We start from the raw sequence: 18800 nt of genomic DNA on the forward strand, positions 1-18800 counted from the left end.
CACTTGGCTATACTGTCTCCCACCACTTGGCTATACTGTCTCCCACCACTTGGCTATACTGTCTCCCACCACTTGGCTATACTGTCTCCCACCACTTGGCTATACTGTCTCCCACCACTTTCCTACTGTCTCCCACCACTTGGCTATACTGTCTCCCACCACTTGGCTATACTGTCTCCCACCACTTGGCTATACTGTCTCCCACCACTTGGCTATACTGTCTCCCACCACTTGGCTATACTGTCTCCCACCACTTGGCTATACTGTCTCCCACCACTTGGCTATACTGTCTCCCACCACTTGGCTATACTGTCTCCCACCACTTGGCTATACTGTCTCCCACCACTTGGCTATACTGTCTCCCACCACTTGGCTATACTGTCTCCCACCACTTGGCTATACTGTCTCCCACCACTTGGCTATACTGTCTCCCACCACTTGGCTATACTGTCTCCCACCACTTGGCTATACTGTCTCCCACCACTTGGCTATACTGTCTCCCACCACTTGGCTATACTGTCTCCCACCACTTGGCTATACTGTCTCCCACCACTTGGCTATACTGTCTCCCCACCACTTGGCTATACTGTCTCCCACCACTTGGCTATACTGTCTCCCCACCACTTGGCTATACTGTCTCCCACCACTTGGCTATACTGTCTCCCACCACTTGGCTATACTGTCTCCCACCACTTGGCTATACTGTCTCCCACCACTTGGCTATACTGTCTCCCACCACTTGGCTATACTGTCTCCCACCACTTGGCTATACTGTCTCCCACCACTTGGCTATACTGTCTCCCCACCACTTGGCTATACTGTCTCCCACCACTTGGCTATACTGTCTCCCCACCACTTGGCTATACTGTCTCCCACCACTTGGCTATACTGTCTCCCCACCACTTGGCTATACTGTCTCCCACCACTTGGCTATACTGTCTCCCACCACTTGGCTATACTGTCTCCCACCACTTGGCTATACTGTCTCCCACCACTTGGCTATACTGTCTCCCCACCACTTGGCTATACTGTCTCCCCACCACTTGGCTATACTGTCTCCCACCACTTGGCTATACTGTCTCCCACCACTTGGCTATACTGTCTCCCACCACTTGGCTATACTGTCTCCCACCACTTGGCTATACTGTCTCCCACCACTTGGCTATACTGTCTCCCACCACTTGGCTATACTGTCTCCCACCACTTGGCTATACTGTCTCCCCACCACTTGGCTATACTGTCTCCCACCACTTGGCTATACTGTCTCCCACCACTTGGCTATACTGTCTCCCACCACTTGGCTATACTGTCTCCCCACCACTTGGCTATACTGTCTCCCCACCACTTGGCTATACTGTCTCCCACCACTTGGCTATACTGTCTCCCCACCACTTGGCTATACTGTCTCCCACCACTTGGCTATACTGTCTCCCACCACTTGGCTATACTGTCTCCCACCACTTGGCTATACTGTCTCCCCACCACTTGGCTATACTGTCTCCCACCACTTGGCTATACTGTCTCCCACCACTTGGCTATACTGTCTCCCCACCACTTGGCTATACTGTCTCCCCACCACTTGGCTATACTGTCTCCCACCACTTGGCTATACTGTCTCCCACCACTTGGCTATACTGTCTCCCACCACTTGGCTATACTGTCTCCCCACCACTTGGCTATACTGTCTCCCACCACTTGGCTATACTGTCTCCCACCACTTGGCTATACTGTCTCCCCACCACTTGGCTATACTGTCTCCCACCACTTGGCTATACTGTCTCCCACCACTTGGCTATACTTTCTCCCCACCACTTGGCTATACTGTCTCCCCACCACTTGGCTATACTGTCTCCCACCACTTGGCTATACTGTCTCCCCACCACTTGGCTATACTGTCTCCCACCACTTGGCTATACTGTCTCCCACCACTTGGCTATACTGTCTCCCACCACTTGGCTATACTGTCTCCCACCACTTGGCTATACTGTCTCCCACCACTTGGCTATACTGTCTCCCACCACTTGGCTATACTGTCTCCCACCACTTGGCTATACTGTCTCCCACCACTTGGCTATACTGTCTCCCACCACTTGGCTATACTGTCTCCCACCACTTGGCTATACTGTCTCCCACCACTTGGCTATACTGTCTCCCACCACTTGGCTATACTGTCTCCCACCACTTGGCTATACTGTCTCCCACCACTTGGCTATACTGTCTCCCACCACTTGGCTATACTGTCTCCCACCACTTGGCTATACTGTCTCCCCACCACTTGGCTATACTGTCTCCCACCACTTGGCTATACTGTCTCCCACCACTTGGCTATACTGTCTCCCACCACTTGGCTATACTGTCTCCCACCACTTGGCTATACTGTCTCCCACCACTTGGCTATACTGTCTCCCACCACTTGGCTATACTGTCTCCCCACCACTTGGCTATACTGTCTCCCCACCACTTGGCTATACTGTCTCCCACCACTTGGCTATACTGTCTCCCCACCACTTGGCTATACTGTCTCCCACCACTTGGCTATACTGTCTCCCACCACTTGGCTATACTGTCTCCCACCACTTGGCTATACTGTCTCCCACCACTTGGCTATACTGTCTCCCACCACTTGGCTATACTGTCTCCCACCACTTGGCTATACTGTCTCCCACCACTTGGCTATACTGTCTCCCCACCACTTGGCTATACTGTCTCCCACCACTTGGCTATACTGTCTCCCACCACTTGGCTATACTGTCTCCCACCACTTGGCTATACTGTCTCCCACCACTTGGCTATACTGTCTCCCACCACTTGGCTATACTGTCTCCCACCACTTGGCTATACTGTCTCCCACCACTTGGCTATACTGTCTCCCACCACTTGGCTATACTGTCTCCCACCACTTGGCTATACTGTCTCCCACCACTTGGCTATACTGTCTCCCACCACTTGGCTATACTGTCTCCCACCACTTGGCTATACTGTCTCCCCACCACTTGGCTATACTGTCTCCCACCACTTGGCTATACTGTCTCCCACCACTTGGCTATACTGTCTCCCCACCACTTGGCTATACTGTCTCCCACCACTTGGCTATACTGTCTCCCACCACTTGGCTATACTGTCTCCCACCACTTGGCTATACTGTCTCCCCACCACTTGGCTATACTGTCTCCCACCACTTGGCTATACTGTCTCCCACCACTTGGCTATACTGTCTCCCACCACTTGGCTATACTGTCTCCCACCACTTGGCTATACTGTCTCCCACCACTTGGCTATACTGTCTCCCCACCACTTGGCTATACTGTCTCCCACCACTTGGCTATACTGTCTCCCACCACTTGGCTATACTGTCTCCCCACCACTTGGCTATACTGTCTCCCACCACTTGGCTATACTGTCTCCCACCACTTGGCTATACTGTCTCCCACCACTTGGCTATACTGTCTCCCACCACTTGGCTATACTGTCTCCCACCACTTGGCTATACTGTCTCCCACCACTTGGCTATACTGTCTCCCACCACTTGGCTATACTGTCTCCCCACCACTTGGCTATACTGTCTCCCCACCACTTGGCTATACTGTCTCCCACCACTTGGCTATACTGTCTCCCACCACTTGGCTATACTGTCTCCCACCACTTGGCTATACTGTCTCCCACCACTTGGCTATACTGTCTCCCCACCACTTGGCTATACTGTCTCCCACCACTTGGCTATACTGTCTCCCACCACTTGGCTATACTGTCTCCCACCACTTGGCTATACTGTCTCCCACCACTTGGCTATACTGTCTCCCACCACTTGGCTATACTGTCTCCCCACCACTTGGCTATACTGTCTCCCCACCACTTGGCTATACTGTCTCCCACCACTTGGCTATACTGTCTCCCACCACTTGGCTATACTGTCTCCCACCACTTGGCTATACTGTCTCCCACCACTTGGCTATACTGTCTCCCACCACTTGGCTATACTGTCTCCCACCACTTGGCTATACTGTCTCCCACCACTTGGCTATACTGTCTCCCACCACTTGGCTATACTGTCTCCCACCACTTGGCTATACTGTCTCCCACCACTTGGCTATACTGTCTCCCACCACTTGGCTATACTGTCTCCCACCACTTGGCTATACTGTCTCCCACCACTTGGCTATACTGTCTCCCCACCACTTGGCTATACTGTCTCCCACCACTTGGCTATACTGTCTCCCACCACTTGGCTATACTGTCTCCCACCACTTGGCTATACTGTCTCCCCACCACTTGGCTATACTGTCTCCCACCACTTGGCTATACTGTCTCCCACCACTTGGCTATACTGTCTCCCACCACTTGGCTATACTGTCTCCCACCACTTGGCTATACTGTCTCCCACCACTTGGCTATACTGTCTCCCACCACTTGGCTATACTGTCTCCCACCACTTGGCTATACTGTCTCCCACCACTTGGCTATACTGTCTCCCACCACTTGGCTATACTGTCTCCCACCACTTGGCTATACTGTCTCCCCACCACTTGGCTATACTGTCTCCCACCACTTGGCTATACTGTCTCCCACCACTTGGCTATACTGTCTCCCACCACTTGGCTATACTGTCTCCCCACCACTTGGCTATACTGTCTCCCACCACTTGGCTATACTGTCTCCCACCACTTGGCTATACTGTCTCCCACCACTTGGCTATACTGTCTCCCACCACTTGGCTATACTGTCTCCCACCACGTACCTGTTGTCTTGTGCCATTTACCTTCCTTCAGACAGTATTGGCAGAGCAGTAGGTGAGTGGTGCAACATTGTAGCCTAGTACCAATAACAACAGTAGAGTGAAGGTGTTGCTCCTAATTCCTCTTGAAAAGTAGAAACATCAAGTACAAAAGCAAGGAAGTTGGGCCATATGTTTATAAAGAAAGAAGTAAAGATGACAGGACAGTTTTGAGTAGAACATCAGCAGTTTGAAGAATAGCTGAGTGGAATATGGTACTGTCATTGCGGTCGTCAAGTCAGGAAAAAGTAGTGATCTCATTATTGTTTACATTTCAAACCAAACTCCAATTAGTTTACAACAGACCCAACAACAAAGCATGGCAATTCCCAGTCAGCTACCCTGGTCTGTATTAGGCTACCACTGTTCAGCTATCGTGAAAAGCTAAGTGTTCTCTTAGCAACGGCAACCAAAGCTGTGGTAACATTAAACGAGTAAAACGAGTTGAACGGAACCTTGAACAAGTTCAACAGAACTTTGAACGTGTCACTTAATCTAGTCTTACTCTCAGCTGGTGTGGTGGCTTTAGTTTCTTCATTGAGCGGTAGCAGTGGGCTCTCACAGAGATCTCATTTGGAGCCCTGTTTTTACCTGATACTTTCATAAAAGTACAAACACATGAAGTGAGAGGTGTATATACACATGATTAAACTTTATTTAAAGCATGATTAACCTGAAGCAGGACGGAGTCATGACTTAAAACACCAAAGCAAGGCTTCTAGCTCAGGCTAGCTAGCGTTAGCATATTACCTTCAAAGTTGCAAAGAAAATAAGAAACGTAAAATGTGAAGCCTTTATCCAGTTCGCTACGTGGTGTCGTACTGGATGTCCGGACGACCCTCCGTATATCATCAACAGATACTTTAGGCAACTCCAGCAAACACCTTGTAAACTTCATCTCTGCCATCATAACGGTCTCCTGTCACTGTCTAATGATCTCTGCCGTCATAACGGTCTCCTGTCACTGGCTAATGATCTCTGCCATCATAACGGTCTCCTGTCACTGTCTAATGATCTCTGCCATCATAACGGTCTCCTGTCACTGTCTAATGATCTCTGCCATCATAACGGTCTCCTGTCACTGTCTAATGATCTCTGCCATCATAACGGTCTCCTGTCACTGTCTAATGATCTCTGCCATCATAACGGTCTCCTGTCACTGTCTAATGTTTTTTTCCGGTAACCGGAAATGCCCAAGCCTCCTGACGCCAATGCGGAAGTGATGGATGCATAGAGCCTATTGCCATTCTAATAAGGCCTTGCTGGTATGACCCGTGATGCGTGCATAGAGCCTATTGCCATTCTAATAAGGCCTTGCTGGTATGACCCGTGATGCGTGCATAGAGCCTATAGCCATTCTAATAAGGCCTTGCTGGTATGACCCGTGATGCGTGCATAGAGCCTATTGCCATTCTAATAAGGCATTGCTGGTATGACCCGTGATGCGTGCATAGAGCCTATTGCCATTCTAATAAGGCCTTGCTGGTATGACCCGTGATGCGTGCATAGAGCCTATTGCCATTCTAATAAGGCCTTGCTGGTATGACCCGTGATGCGTGCATAGAGCCTATTGCCATTCTAATAAGGCCTTGCTGGTATGACCCGTGATGCGTGCATAGAGCCTATTGCCATTCTAATAAGGCATTGCTGGTATGACCCTCTTGACTTCTCAACCGCCTGGTCGAGCTCTGTTATTTCCTAAATAAACGGCAAGTTGGGAAAAAATTATTGTAAGTTCTTATTTGAGTTATTAGTAGTAGGAGGTGAAATCATTTCCCCCAACATATTTTTCAAGATGAGACAGTTAAAAGGTTAACAGAGACTGTAGAGAAAGCAAGACACCCCACTCCCAAATTATTCTGATCGGGGCGGGGCCACTCTGGTTTGTCCACTATATACATGAATAGAGAGAAATAGTGTAGGCTCCGCCATGGTTCGTTGGACGAAGCCTATTGGGAAAACGGATGGCGTTTTTTGGATAAACGCCGAAAATAAAGTCTGTGGTAAACGCAGGCTTAGGAGATCTTATACGTTTTGTTCTATGAGATAATCTTCATCAGCTAACATCACTTTTTGTGTTTTTAAATTTTTTTAAATTTATGTAATAATAAAAAAACACAGCACAGATGATAAAGGTCATGTTAACTGACTGATATTATCTCATAGAACAACATAAAGGCTTCATAATTCATAAAGGTCATGTTAACTGACTGATATTATCTCATAGAACAACATAAAGGCTTCATAATTCATAAAGGTCATGTTAACTGACTGATATTATCTCATAGAACACAACATATAAGATCGCCTAAGTCTTAACCTCTGACCTTATTTTCGGCGTTTATTCCAAAACCCTGTTCTTTCCCCAGACGGATGGCTGAACGAACCAGACGTCATTTATTTCCAGGTTTTAGGACTACAAGCTGGCGAACTCTATTGTGGCAAAGTTGGTTTCTGTTTCAGTCATATCTTTGGTCACGTTCGCGTGGGTCAAAGAAAAAGACCGTAATGATTGGTTGACAATAGAACCTCCCACAATGCAGTCGAAACTTCATGACCTTCGTTCACATTATTTTTGTAAAGTTCATGCAGTCGACATGTAGGTGCAAGTCGGACAATTTTTATCGCAATAATGCAACACACTTTAAAAGACGGTGACCAACTTTTGTCGACTTGACTAAAGTGATCTGCTCGAACTTCGCCCGACAAGTAGAGCCAGCTGTTCCCGCTCTTTTGTGAGCGTGCTGTTCCCGCTCTTTTGTGAGCGTGCTGTTCCCGCTCTTTTTGGAGCGCGCCAGATATTATGGAGGAGCCATGAGCTCAAGCGGGAGAAGGCGAAAGAGGAAACGCCCACTTACCCTGACAGGCATTTTTTTCCGTTGGTAAACGGCCTGAGTAAACGATCTTCTTTATTCATCATGAGTGCACCAAGATGGCGTAGCAGTGCGGTTTGAAACGTAGCAGCTGGTCTCTTGTTCCAAGATGGCGAGTCTTTGTTCAAGATGGCATGCGGTCGGGGTCTCTTGTTCCAAGATGGCGTAGCAGTGCGGTCGTGGTCTCTTGTTCCAAGATGGCGTAGCAGTGCGGTCGTGGTCTCTTGTTCCAAGATGGCGTAGCAGTGCGGTCGTGTTCTCTTGTGTGTCCATGTAAATAGCCTGGTTTTTTTTGTTGTTTTTTTGTATTTTCCCATCTGAAATTAGCCCACCCAACTACCTCATCCCCATATTGTTATTTATTTTGCTAATTTGCACCCCAGTATCTAATAATATAAATAATATGCCATTTAGCAGACGCTTTTATCCAAAGCGACTTACAGTCATGTGTGCATACATTTTTACGTATGGGTGGTCCCGGGGATCGAACCCACTACCCTGGCGTTACAAGCGCCATGCTCTACCAATTGAACAACAGAGGACCATTCTATTTGCACATCATCTCTTGCACATCTATCATTCCAGTGTTAATACGAAATTGTAACTATTTTGCACTATGGCCTATTTATTGCCTTACCTCCATAACTTGCTACATTTGCACACACTGTATATATATGTATTTGTATTTTTGACTTTATGTTTTGTTTTACCCCCATATGTAACTCTGTGTTGTTGTTTTTATCGCACTGCTTTGCTTTATCTTGGCCAGGTCGCAGTTGTAAATGAGAACTTGTTCTCAACTGGTTTACCTGGGTAAATAAAGGTGAAATAAAAAAATAAAAACATCTTTGGGGTTAATATTCCCCGGCTGTGCGAAACGAACTGCACGTTGGTCATGTGATAAGTCATGTGGTCATGTGATGTACACGGAAGTGCAACTCCTCTGCACCGCAGTTGTCAGTAGTTTTAGAACCGGTCTACACCGTTTACTTCTAGTAGTATATTCAAGTAGCCTAGGTTAGTAGTGGTAGTAAGTTCGTATCTACTCCTCTCTGCGGTCATGTTATTGTTGAGTGTTGTGAGCAGTGTATGTCTGCTCCTACTAGCGACGCTACAGGCAGAGGTGGTACAATGTGACGCCGAATTGAACATATCTACAGGTTTGTTACCACAGGTTTCTGTCTTTCAACTTGCAATGTGTTTTCATTTAATATGGGTCTTGTCTGTATGGGCTACTAGTGTGTCAGACGGGTTTGTGCTTGTTTCAGATGAGAATATCGGACAACTCGGGAAGTATTCGCTGCAGCTGGTGACTAACTCATCCAACGGCACTGAGCTGACCTACGGCTTCATCTCCTGCGGGGTGGCCGTTCTGTTTTACGGTTCTAACTTTGTCCCCGTGAAGAAAATACCTACCGGAGACGGTAAGAACAAAGCGAGACCAATATAATGAGTTGAAAGCCTTCATAACTAACTAACTAGTTTACTCAACATATTAGCCGAGAGCCTTCATAACTAACTAGTTTACTTTAGTTTACTAACATATTAGCTGAGAGCCTTCATAACTAACTAGCTAGTTTACTAACATATTAGCTGAGAGCCTTCATAACTAACTAGCTACTTTACTAACATATTAGCCAAGTACCTTCATAACTAACCAGCTAGTTTACTAACATATTAGCTGAGAGCCTTCATAACTAACTAGCTAGTTTACTAACATATTAGCCAAGTACCTTCATAACTAACTAGTTAGTTTACTAACATATTAGCCAAGTACCTTCATAACTAACTAGCTAGTTTACTCAACATATTAGCAGAGAGCCTTCATAACTAACTAGTTAACTTTAGTTTACTAACATATTAGCTGAGAGCCTTCATAACTAACTAGCTAGTTTACTAACATATTAGCTGAGAGCCTTCATAACTAACTAGCTAGTTTACTAACATATTAGCCAAGTACCTTCATAACTAACTAGTTAGTTTACTAACATATTAGCCGAGAGCCTTCATAACTAACTAGCTAGTTTACTAACATATTAGCCAAGTACCTTCATAACTAACTAGCTAGTTTACTAACATATTAGCCAAGTACCTTCATAACTAACTAGCTAGTTTACTAACATATTAGCCAAGTACCTTCATAACTAACTAGCTAGTTTACTAACATATTAGCCAAGTACCTTCATAACTAACTAGCTAGTTTACTAACATATTAGCCAAGTACCTTCATAACTAACTAGCTAGTTTACTAACATATTAGCCAAGTACCTTCATAACTAACTAGCTAGTTTACTAACATATTAGCCAAGTACCTTCATAACTAACTAGCTAGTTTACTAACATATTAGCCGAGAGCCTTCATAACTCCTTTGACACGCCCTCTTGTTTCTCGCTTCCGCATTGTCTCCGTGCTGCTGTGCTGTTTGCTGCTACTTGGCTACCTGCCAAACTATTCACGTTTTACTTTTAATAAACGTTTAATCAATCTCTGTGTTCAACAAATTTACCAACTTTTTAGTTTTGTCCTCACTCATCTTTTTTCGTTAAACTTTTTCACCCCGGACGTTTTATCCCGAGACAGAAGAGTCATTTTCCTGTGCGTTTTTGCTGCCAACTTTACTTTATTTTCCTTTTTTCCATCGCAACTTTTTTTTCCCTCATTCAACTTTTTTCACTCCGGACGCTTTATCTGGACATGGTTCGTCAACATCTTCAACAGCCGAAGCTAAGTAGTAACATTAACATGATGTCTTCTAATTGCAGTCGCTGTACTCATAATATACAGGAGAACGATCGCCTTACGGTGAGAATAGCTGTGCTACAAGCCCAGCTTCAGACGCAATCGTTAGGCAAGGGTAATTTCAGTGTAGGAAAGGAAGAAACAGCGTCTGTGCCACCAGTAAGTACAGATAGTAACGTTAGTATAAATCCCCCCGCACAGTCCCCGCAGCCGGACAACTTTCTCATGGCTTCTGGAGGGAAATACTGTTGGAATGATCAACCGGTGTCGCTCATTCAGCCGACAGAAACTTTCAACCGGTTTTCCCCATTATGTAGCGAGTCGGAGTCTGAGTCTGAGTCTTCTCTTGTCTCTACTCCTCCCGTTACGGGGTCTGAGACGCCGAAGGCTCCCACTATTAGCTCTGACAAATTGAAAACCCTAGTCATTGGCGACTCCATTACCCGCAGTATTAGACTTAAAACGAATCACCCAGCGATCATACACTGTTTACCAGGGGGCAGGGCTACCGACGTTAAGGCTAATCTAAAGATGGTGCTGGCTAAAGCTAAAACTGGCGAGTGTAGAGAGTATAGAGATATTGTTATCCACGTCGGCACCAACGATGTTAGGATGAAACAGTCAGAGGTCACCAAGTGCAACATAGCTTCAGTGTGTAAATCAGCTAGAAAGATGTCGGCATCGAGTAATTGTCTCTGGGCCCCCTCCCAGTTAGGGGGAGTGACTGAGCTCTACAGCAGAGTCTCAGCACTCAATCGCTGGTTGAAAACTGTTTTCTGCCCCTCCCAAAAGATAGAATTTGTAGATAATTGGCCCTCTTTCTGGGACTCACCCACAAACAGGACCAAGCCTGACCTGCTGAGGAGTGACGGACTCCATCCTAGCTGGAGGGGTGCTCTCATCTTATCTACCAACATAGATAGGGCTCTAACTCCTCTAGCCCCACAGTGAAATAGGGTGCAGGCCAGGCAGCAGGCTGTTAGCCAACCTGCCAGCTTAGTGGAGTCTGCCAATAGCACAGTCAGTGTAGTCAGCTCAGCCATACCCATTGAGACTGTGTCTGTGCCTCGACCTAGGTTGGGCAAAACTAAACATGGCGGTGTTCACCTTAGCAATCTTATTAGGATAAAGACCTCCTCCATTCCTGCCATTATTGAAAGAGATCGTGATACCTCACATCTCAAAATAGGGTTACTTAATGTTAGATCCCTCACTTCAAAGGCAGTCATAGTCAATGAACTAATCACTGATCATAATCTTGATGTGATTGGCCTGACTGAAACATGGCTTAAGCCTGATGAATTTGCTGTGTTAAATGAGGCCTCACCTCCTGGTTACACTAGTGACCATATTCCCCGTGCATCCCGCAAAGGCGGAGGTGTTGCTAACATTTACGATAGCAAATTTCAATTTACAAAAAAAAAATGGCGTTTTTCGTCTTTTGAGCTTCTAGTCATGAAATCTATGCAGCCTACTCAATCACTTTTTTATAGCTACTGTTTACAGGCCTCCTGGGCCATATACAGCGTTCCTCTCTGAGTTTCCTGAATTCCTATCAGACCTTGTAGTCATAGCAGATCATATTCTAATTTTTGGTGATTTTAATATTCACATGGAGAAGTCCACAGACCCACTCCAAAAGTCTTTCGGAGCCATCATCGACTCAGTGGGTTTTGTCCAACATGTCTCTGGACCTACTCACTGCCACAGTCATACTCTGGACCTAGTTTTGTCCCATGGAATAAATGTTGTAGATCTTAATGTTTTTCCACAAAATCCTGGACTATCGGACCACCATTTTATTACGTTTGCAATCGCAACAAATAATCTGCTCAGACCCCAACCAAGGAGCATCAAAAGTCGTGCTATAAATTCTCAGACAACACAAAAATTCCTTGATGCCCTTCCAGACTCCTTCTGCCTACCCAAGGACGTCAGAGGACAAAAATCAGTTAACCACTTAACTGAGGAACTCAATTTAACCTTGCGCAATACCCTAGATGCAGTTGCACCCCTAAAAACGAAAAACATTTGTCATAAGAAACTAGCTCCCTGGTATACAGAAAATACCCGAGCTTTGAAGCAAGCTTCCAGGAAATTGGAACGGAAATAGCGCCACACCAAACTGGAAGTCTTCCGACTAGCTTGGAAAGACAGTACCGTGCAGTACCGAAGAGCCCTCACTGCTGCTCGATCATCCTACTTTTCCAACTTAATCGAGGAAAATAAGAACAATCCAAAATTTCTTTTTGATACTGTTGCAAAGCTAACTAAAAAGCAGCATTCCCCAAGAGAGGATGGCTTTCACTTCAGCAGTAATAAATTCATGAACTTCTTTGAGGAAAAGATCATGACCATTAGAAAGCAAATTACGGACTCCTCTTTGAATCTGCGTATTCCTCCAGGGCTTAGCTGTCCTGGATCTGCACAGACTCTGCGAGGGCCTGGGATCGGGAGAGACACTTAAGTGTTTTAGTACTATATCTCTTGACACAATGATGAAAATAATCATGGCCTCTAAACCTTCAAGCTGCATACTGGATCCTATTCCTACTAAACTGCTGAAGGAGCTGCTTCCTGTGCTTGGCCCTCCTATGTTGAACATAATAAACAGCTCTCTATCCACCGGATGTGTACCAAACTCACTAAAAGTGGCAGTGATAAAGCCTCTCTTGAAAAAGCCAAACCTTGACCCGGAAAATATAAAAAACTATCGGCCTATATCGAATCTTCCATTCCTCTCAAAAATTTTAGAAAAAGCTGTTGCGCAGCAACTCACTGCCTTTCTGAAGACAAACAATGTATACGAAATGCTTCAGTCTGGTTTTAGACCCCATCATAGCACTGAGACTGCACTTGTGAAGGTGGTAAATGACCTTTTAATGGCGTCAGACCGAGGCTCTGCATCTGTCCTCGTGCTACTAGACCTTAGTGCTGCCTTTGACACTATCGATCACCACATTCTTTTGGAGAGACTGGAAACCCAAATTGGTCTACACGGACAAGTTCTGGCCTGGTTTAGATCTTACCTGTCGGAAAGATATCAGTTTGTCTCTGTGAATGGTCTGTCCTCCGACAAATCAACTGTACATTTCGGTGTTCCTCAAGGTTCCGTTTTAGGACCACTATTGTTTTCACTATATATTTTACCTCTTGGGGATGTTATTCGAAAACATAATGTTAACTTTCACTGCTATGCGGATGACACACAGCTGTACATTTCAATGAAACATGGTGAAGCCCCAAAATTGCTCTCGCTAGAAGCCTGTGTTTCAGACATAAGGAAGTGGATGGCTGAAAACTTTCTACTTTTAAACTCGGACAAAACAGAGATGCTTGTTCTAGGTCCCAAGAAACAAAGAGATCTTCTGTTAAATCTGACAATTCATCTTGATGGTTGTAAAGTCGTCTCAAATAAAACTGTGAAGGACCTCGGCGTTACTCTTGACCCTGATCTCTCTTTTGACGAACATATCAAGACTGTTTCAAGGACAGCTTTTTTCCATCTACGTAACATTGCAAAAATCAGAAATTTTCTGTCCAAAAATGATGCAGAAAAATTAATCCATGCATTTGTTACTTCTAGGTTAGACTACTGCAATGCTCTACTTTCCGGCTACCCGGATAAAGCACTAAATAAACTTCAGTTAGTGCTAAATACGGCTGCTAGAATCCTGACTAGAACCAAGAAATTTGATCATATTACTCCAGTGCTAGCTTCCCTACACTGGCTTCCTGTTAAGGCAAGGGCTGATTTCAAGGTTTTACTGTTAACCTATAAAGCGTTACATGGGCTTGCTCCTACCTATCTTTCCGAGTTGGTCCTGCCGTACATACCAATACGTACGCTACGGTCACAAGACGCAGGCCTCCTAATTGTCCCTAGAATTTCTAAGCAAACAGCGGGAGGCAGGGCTTTCTCCTATAGATCTCCATTTTTATGGAACAGTTTGCCTACCCATGTGAGAGACGCAGACTCGGTCTCAACCTTTAAGTCTTTACTGAAGACTTATCTCTTCAGTAGGTCATATGATTGAGTGTAGTCTGGCCCAGGAGTGTGAAGGTGAACGGAAAGGCTCTGGAGCAACGAACAGCCCTTGCTGTCTCTGCCAGGCCGGTTCCCCTCTCTCCACTGGGGTTCTCTGCCTCTAACCCTGTTACAGGGGCTGAGTCACTGGCTTGCTGGTGCTCTTTCATGCCGTCCCTAGGAGGGGTGCGTCACTTGAATGGGTTGAGTTACTGACGTGATCTTCCTGTCTGGGTTGGCGCCCCCTTGGTTTGTGCTGTGGTGGAGACCTCTGTGGGCTATACTCGGCCTTGTCTCAGGATTGTAAGTTGGTGGTTGAGGATATCCCTCTGGTGGTGCGGGGGCTGTGCTTTGGCAGAGTGGGTGGGGTTATATCCTTCCTGTTTGGCCCTGTCCGGGGTTTCTTCGGATGGGGCCACAGTGTCTCCGGACCGCTCCTGTCTCAGCCTCCAGTATTTATGCTGCAGTAGTGTATGTGTCGGGGGCTGGGGTTAGTTGGTTATACCTGGAGTACTTCTCCTGTCTTATCCAGTGTCCTGTGTGAATTTAAGTATGCTCTCTCTAATTCTCTCGTTCTCTCTTTCTCTCTGAGAACCTGAGCCCTAGGACCATACGTCAGGACTACCGGGCATGCTGACACCTTGCTGTCCCCAGTCCGCCTGGCCTTGCTGCTATTCCAGTTTCAACTGTTCTGCCTGCGGTTACGAAACCCCTACCTGTCCCAGACCTGCTGTTTTCAACTCTTAATGATCGGCTATGAAAAGCCAACTGAGAGACCTGAGCCCTAGGACCATACGTCGGGACTACCGGCCGTGGTGACTCCTTGCTGTCCCCAGTCCGCCTGGCCTTGCTGCTATTCCAGTTTCAACTGTTCTGCCTGCGGTTATGGAACCCCTACCTGTCCCAGACCTGCTGTTTTCAACTCTTAATGATCGGCTATGAAAAGCCAACTGAGATTTATTCCTGATTATTATTTGACCATGCTTGTCACTTATGAACATTTTTGAACATCTTGGCATGGTTCTGTTATAATCTCCACCCGGCACAGCCAGAAGAGGACTGGCCACCCCTCATAGCCTGGTTCCTCTCTAGGTTTCTTCCTAGGATTTGGCCTTTCTAGGGAGTTTTTCCTAGCCACCGTGCTTCTACACCTGCATTACTAGCTGTTTGGGGTTTTAGGCTGGGTTTCTGTACAGCACTTCGAGATATTAGCTGATGTAAGAAGGGCTATATAAAATAAAATTGATTGATTGATTGATAACTAACTAGCTAGTTTACTAACATATTAGCCAAGTACCTTCATAACTAACTAGCTAGTTTACTAACATATTAGCCGAGAGCCTTCATAACTAACTAGCTAGTTTACTAACATATTAGCCAAGTACCTTCATAACTAACTAGCTAGTTTACTAACATATTAGCCAAGTACCTTCATAACTAATTAGCTAGTTTACTAACATATTAGCCAAGTACCTTCATAACTAACTAGCTAGTTTACTAACATATTAGCCGAGAGCCTTCATAACTAACTAGCTAGTTTACTAACATATTAGCCGAGAGCCTTCATAACTAACTAGCTAGTTTACTAACATATTAGCCGAGAGCCTTCATAACTAACTAGCTAGTTTACTAACATATTAGCCGAGAGCCTTCATAACTAACTAGCTAGTTTACTAACATATTAGCCGAGAGCCTTCATAACTAACTAGCTAGTTTACTAACATATTAGCCGAGAGCCTTCATAACTAACTAGCTAGTTTACTAACATATTAGCCGAGAGCCTTCATAACTAACTAGCTAGTTTACTAACATATTAGCCGAGAGCCTTCATAACTAACTAGCTAGTTTACTAACATATTAGCCGAGAGCCTTCATAACTAACTAGCTAGTTTACTAACATATTAGCCGAGAGCCTTCATAACTAACTAGCTAGTTTACTAACATATTAGCCGAGTACCTTCATAACTAACTAGCTAGTTTACTAACATATTAGCCGAGAGCCTTCATAACTAACTAGCTAGTTTACTAACATATTAGCCGAGAGCCTTCAAAACTAACTAGCTAGTTTACTAACATATTAGCCAAGTACCTTCATAACTAACCAGCTAGTTTACTAACATATTAGCCGAGAGCCTTCATAACTAACTAGCTAGTTTACTAACATATTAGCCGAGAGCCTTCATAACTAACTAGCTAGTTTACTAACATATTAGCCGAGAGCCTTCATAACTAACTAGCTAGTTTACTAACATATTAGCTGAGAGCCTTCATAACTAACTAGCTAGTTTACTAACATATTAGCCGAGAGCCTTCATAACTAACTAGCTAGTTTACTAACATATTAGCCGAGAGCCTTCATAACTAACTAGCTAGTTTACTAACATATTAGCTGAGAGCCTTCATAACTAACTAGCTAGTTTACTAACATATTAGCCGAGAGCCTTCATAACTAACTAGCTAGTTTACTAACATATTAGCCAAGTACCTTCATAACTAACCAGCTAGTTTACTAACATATTAGCCGAGAGCCTTCATAACTAACTAGCTAGTTTACTAACATATTAGCCGAGAGCCTTCATAACTAACTAGCTAGTTTACTAACATATTAGCCGAGAGCCTTCATAACTAACTAGCTAGTTTATTCAACTTATTAGCTGGCTGAACGCTAACGTTCCAGTTATGGGATCCTACCTGTGCAGTTGGTTTTCTGGTCTTTAATCAACAACACTTGGTTTATTCCTGGTGACTTTACCTGGTTTATCCTGAACTATTACATGTTCTGTTGTCTGATAAGGAATGTTTTGCAACTTTACATTGTTCCAATGTTTTCCAAATGCAACTTTCCTTCTCGTGTAATGTCTATCGGTCACTGACCGATTAGGCTGACCATCACACCTTTTTAATTACGTCATCACTAAATGCGTGACGCTGTTTAGTAAGAAAGCCAGAGCCACATTGTTGCCAAGCGTAGATAGAAATGCCACGACCAGAGCTCATGTGATGCCTTATTATACATTATCTAAAATATTCTACATTGCCTATTTGTAACTGATCATTTCCAAAACATTGTGTCCTGCTGAATGCGCCCCAGGTGTGTCCAGCTCACCTTCGCTACCTGTTGTGTGTGTGTCTGTGTGTTGCAGGTCTGTTCTTCCAGTGGGTGCTGTGTGCAGCAGTCTGGAGCGTCTCTCTGGTGGTCAACATTATTCTGGGGTCTCCTACCTTCTGGCCTCTAGCCATGCTGGGGGGGGCTATCTGGGCTACAGGTCAGTACACCTCTAGCCATGCTGGGGGGGCTGCTATCTGGGCTACAGGTCAGTACACCTCTAGCCATGCTGGGGGGGCAGCTGGGCTACAGGTCAGTATCCCTCTAGCCATGCTGGGGGGGCTGCTATCTGGGCTACAGGTCAGTATCCCTCTAGCCATGCTGGGGGGGCTGCTATCTGGGCTACAGGTCAGTACACCTCTAGCCATGCTGGGGGGGCAGCTGGGCTACAGGTCAGTATCCCTCTAGCCATGCTGGGGGGGCTGCTATCTGGGCTACAGGTCAGTATCCCTCTAGCCATGCTGGGGGGCTGCTATCTGGGCTACAGGTCAGTATCCCTCTAGCCATGCTGGGGGGGCTGCTATCTGGGCTACAGGTCAGTATCCCTCTAGCCATGCTGGGCGGGGCTATCTGGGCTACAGGTCAGTACACCTCTAGCCATGCTGGGGAGGGGGGGCATCTGGGCTACAGGTCAGTATCCATCTAGCCATGCTGGGGGGGGCTGCTATCTGGGCTACAGGTCAGTATCCCTCTAGCCATGCTGGGGGGCTGCTATCTGGGCTACAGGTCAGTATCCCTCTAGCCATGCTGGGGGGCTGCTATCTGGGCTACAGGTCAGTATCCATCTAGCCATGCTGGGGGGGCTGCTATTTGGGCTACAGGTCAGTATCCCTCTAGCCATGCTGGGGGGCTGCTATCTGGGCTACAGGTCAGTATCCATCTAGCCATGCTGGGGGGGCTGCTATCTGGGCTACAGGTCAGTATCCCTCTAGCTACAGGTCAGTATCCCTCTAGCCATGCTGGGGGGGCTGCTATCTGGGCTACAGGTCAGTATCCATCTAGCCATGCTGGGGGGGGCTGCTATCTGGGCTACAGGTCAGTATCAATCTAGCCATGCTGGGGGGTCTGCTATCTGGGCTACAGGTCAGTATCCCTCCAGCCATGCTGGGGGGCTGCTATCTGGGCTACAGGTCAGTATCCCTCTAGCTACAGGTCAGTATCCCTCTAGCCATGCTGGGGGGGCTGCTATCTGGGCTACAGGTCAGTATCCCTCTAGCCATGCTGGGGGGGCTGCTATCTGGGCTACAGGTCAGTATCCCTCTAGCCATGCTGGGGGGCTGCTA

At 46.0% G+C, this 18800-nt stretch overlaps 1 protein-coding gene across 1 annotated transcript in view; it reads left to right on the plus strand.

Annotated features, from left to right (window-relative positions):
- The first annotated feature begins 8536 nt into the window (after positions 1-8536).
- Positions 8537-18800, plus strand: part of tmem144a (transmembrane protein 144a) — a 46319-nt gene continuing 36055 nt past the window's right edge. The window contains exons 1-3 of the mRNA XM_045215535.1: positions 8537-8804; positions 8913-9068; positions 17555-17677. Of these exons, the coding sequence (XP_045071470.1) occupies positions 8705-8804; positions 8913-9068; positions 17555-17677 (379 nt within the window). The 5' untranslated portion in view covers positions 8537-8704. The remainder of the gene's footprint in view (positions 8805-8912; positions 9069-17554; positions 17678-18800) is intronic.

The sequence above is a fragment of the Coregonus clupeaformis genome, unplaced genomic scaffold (genome assembly GCF_020615455.1).
Source record: "Coregonus clupeaformis isolate EN_2021a unplaced genomic scaffold, ASM2061545v1 scaf0470, whole genome shotgun sequence".
Lineage (NCBI taxonomy): Eukaryota > Metazoa > Chordata > Actinopteri > Salmoniformes > Salmonidae > Coregonus > Coregonus clupeaformis.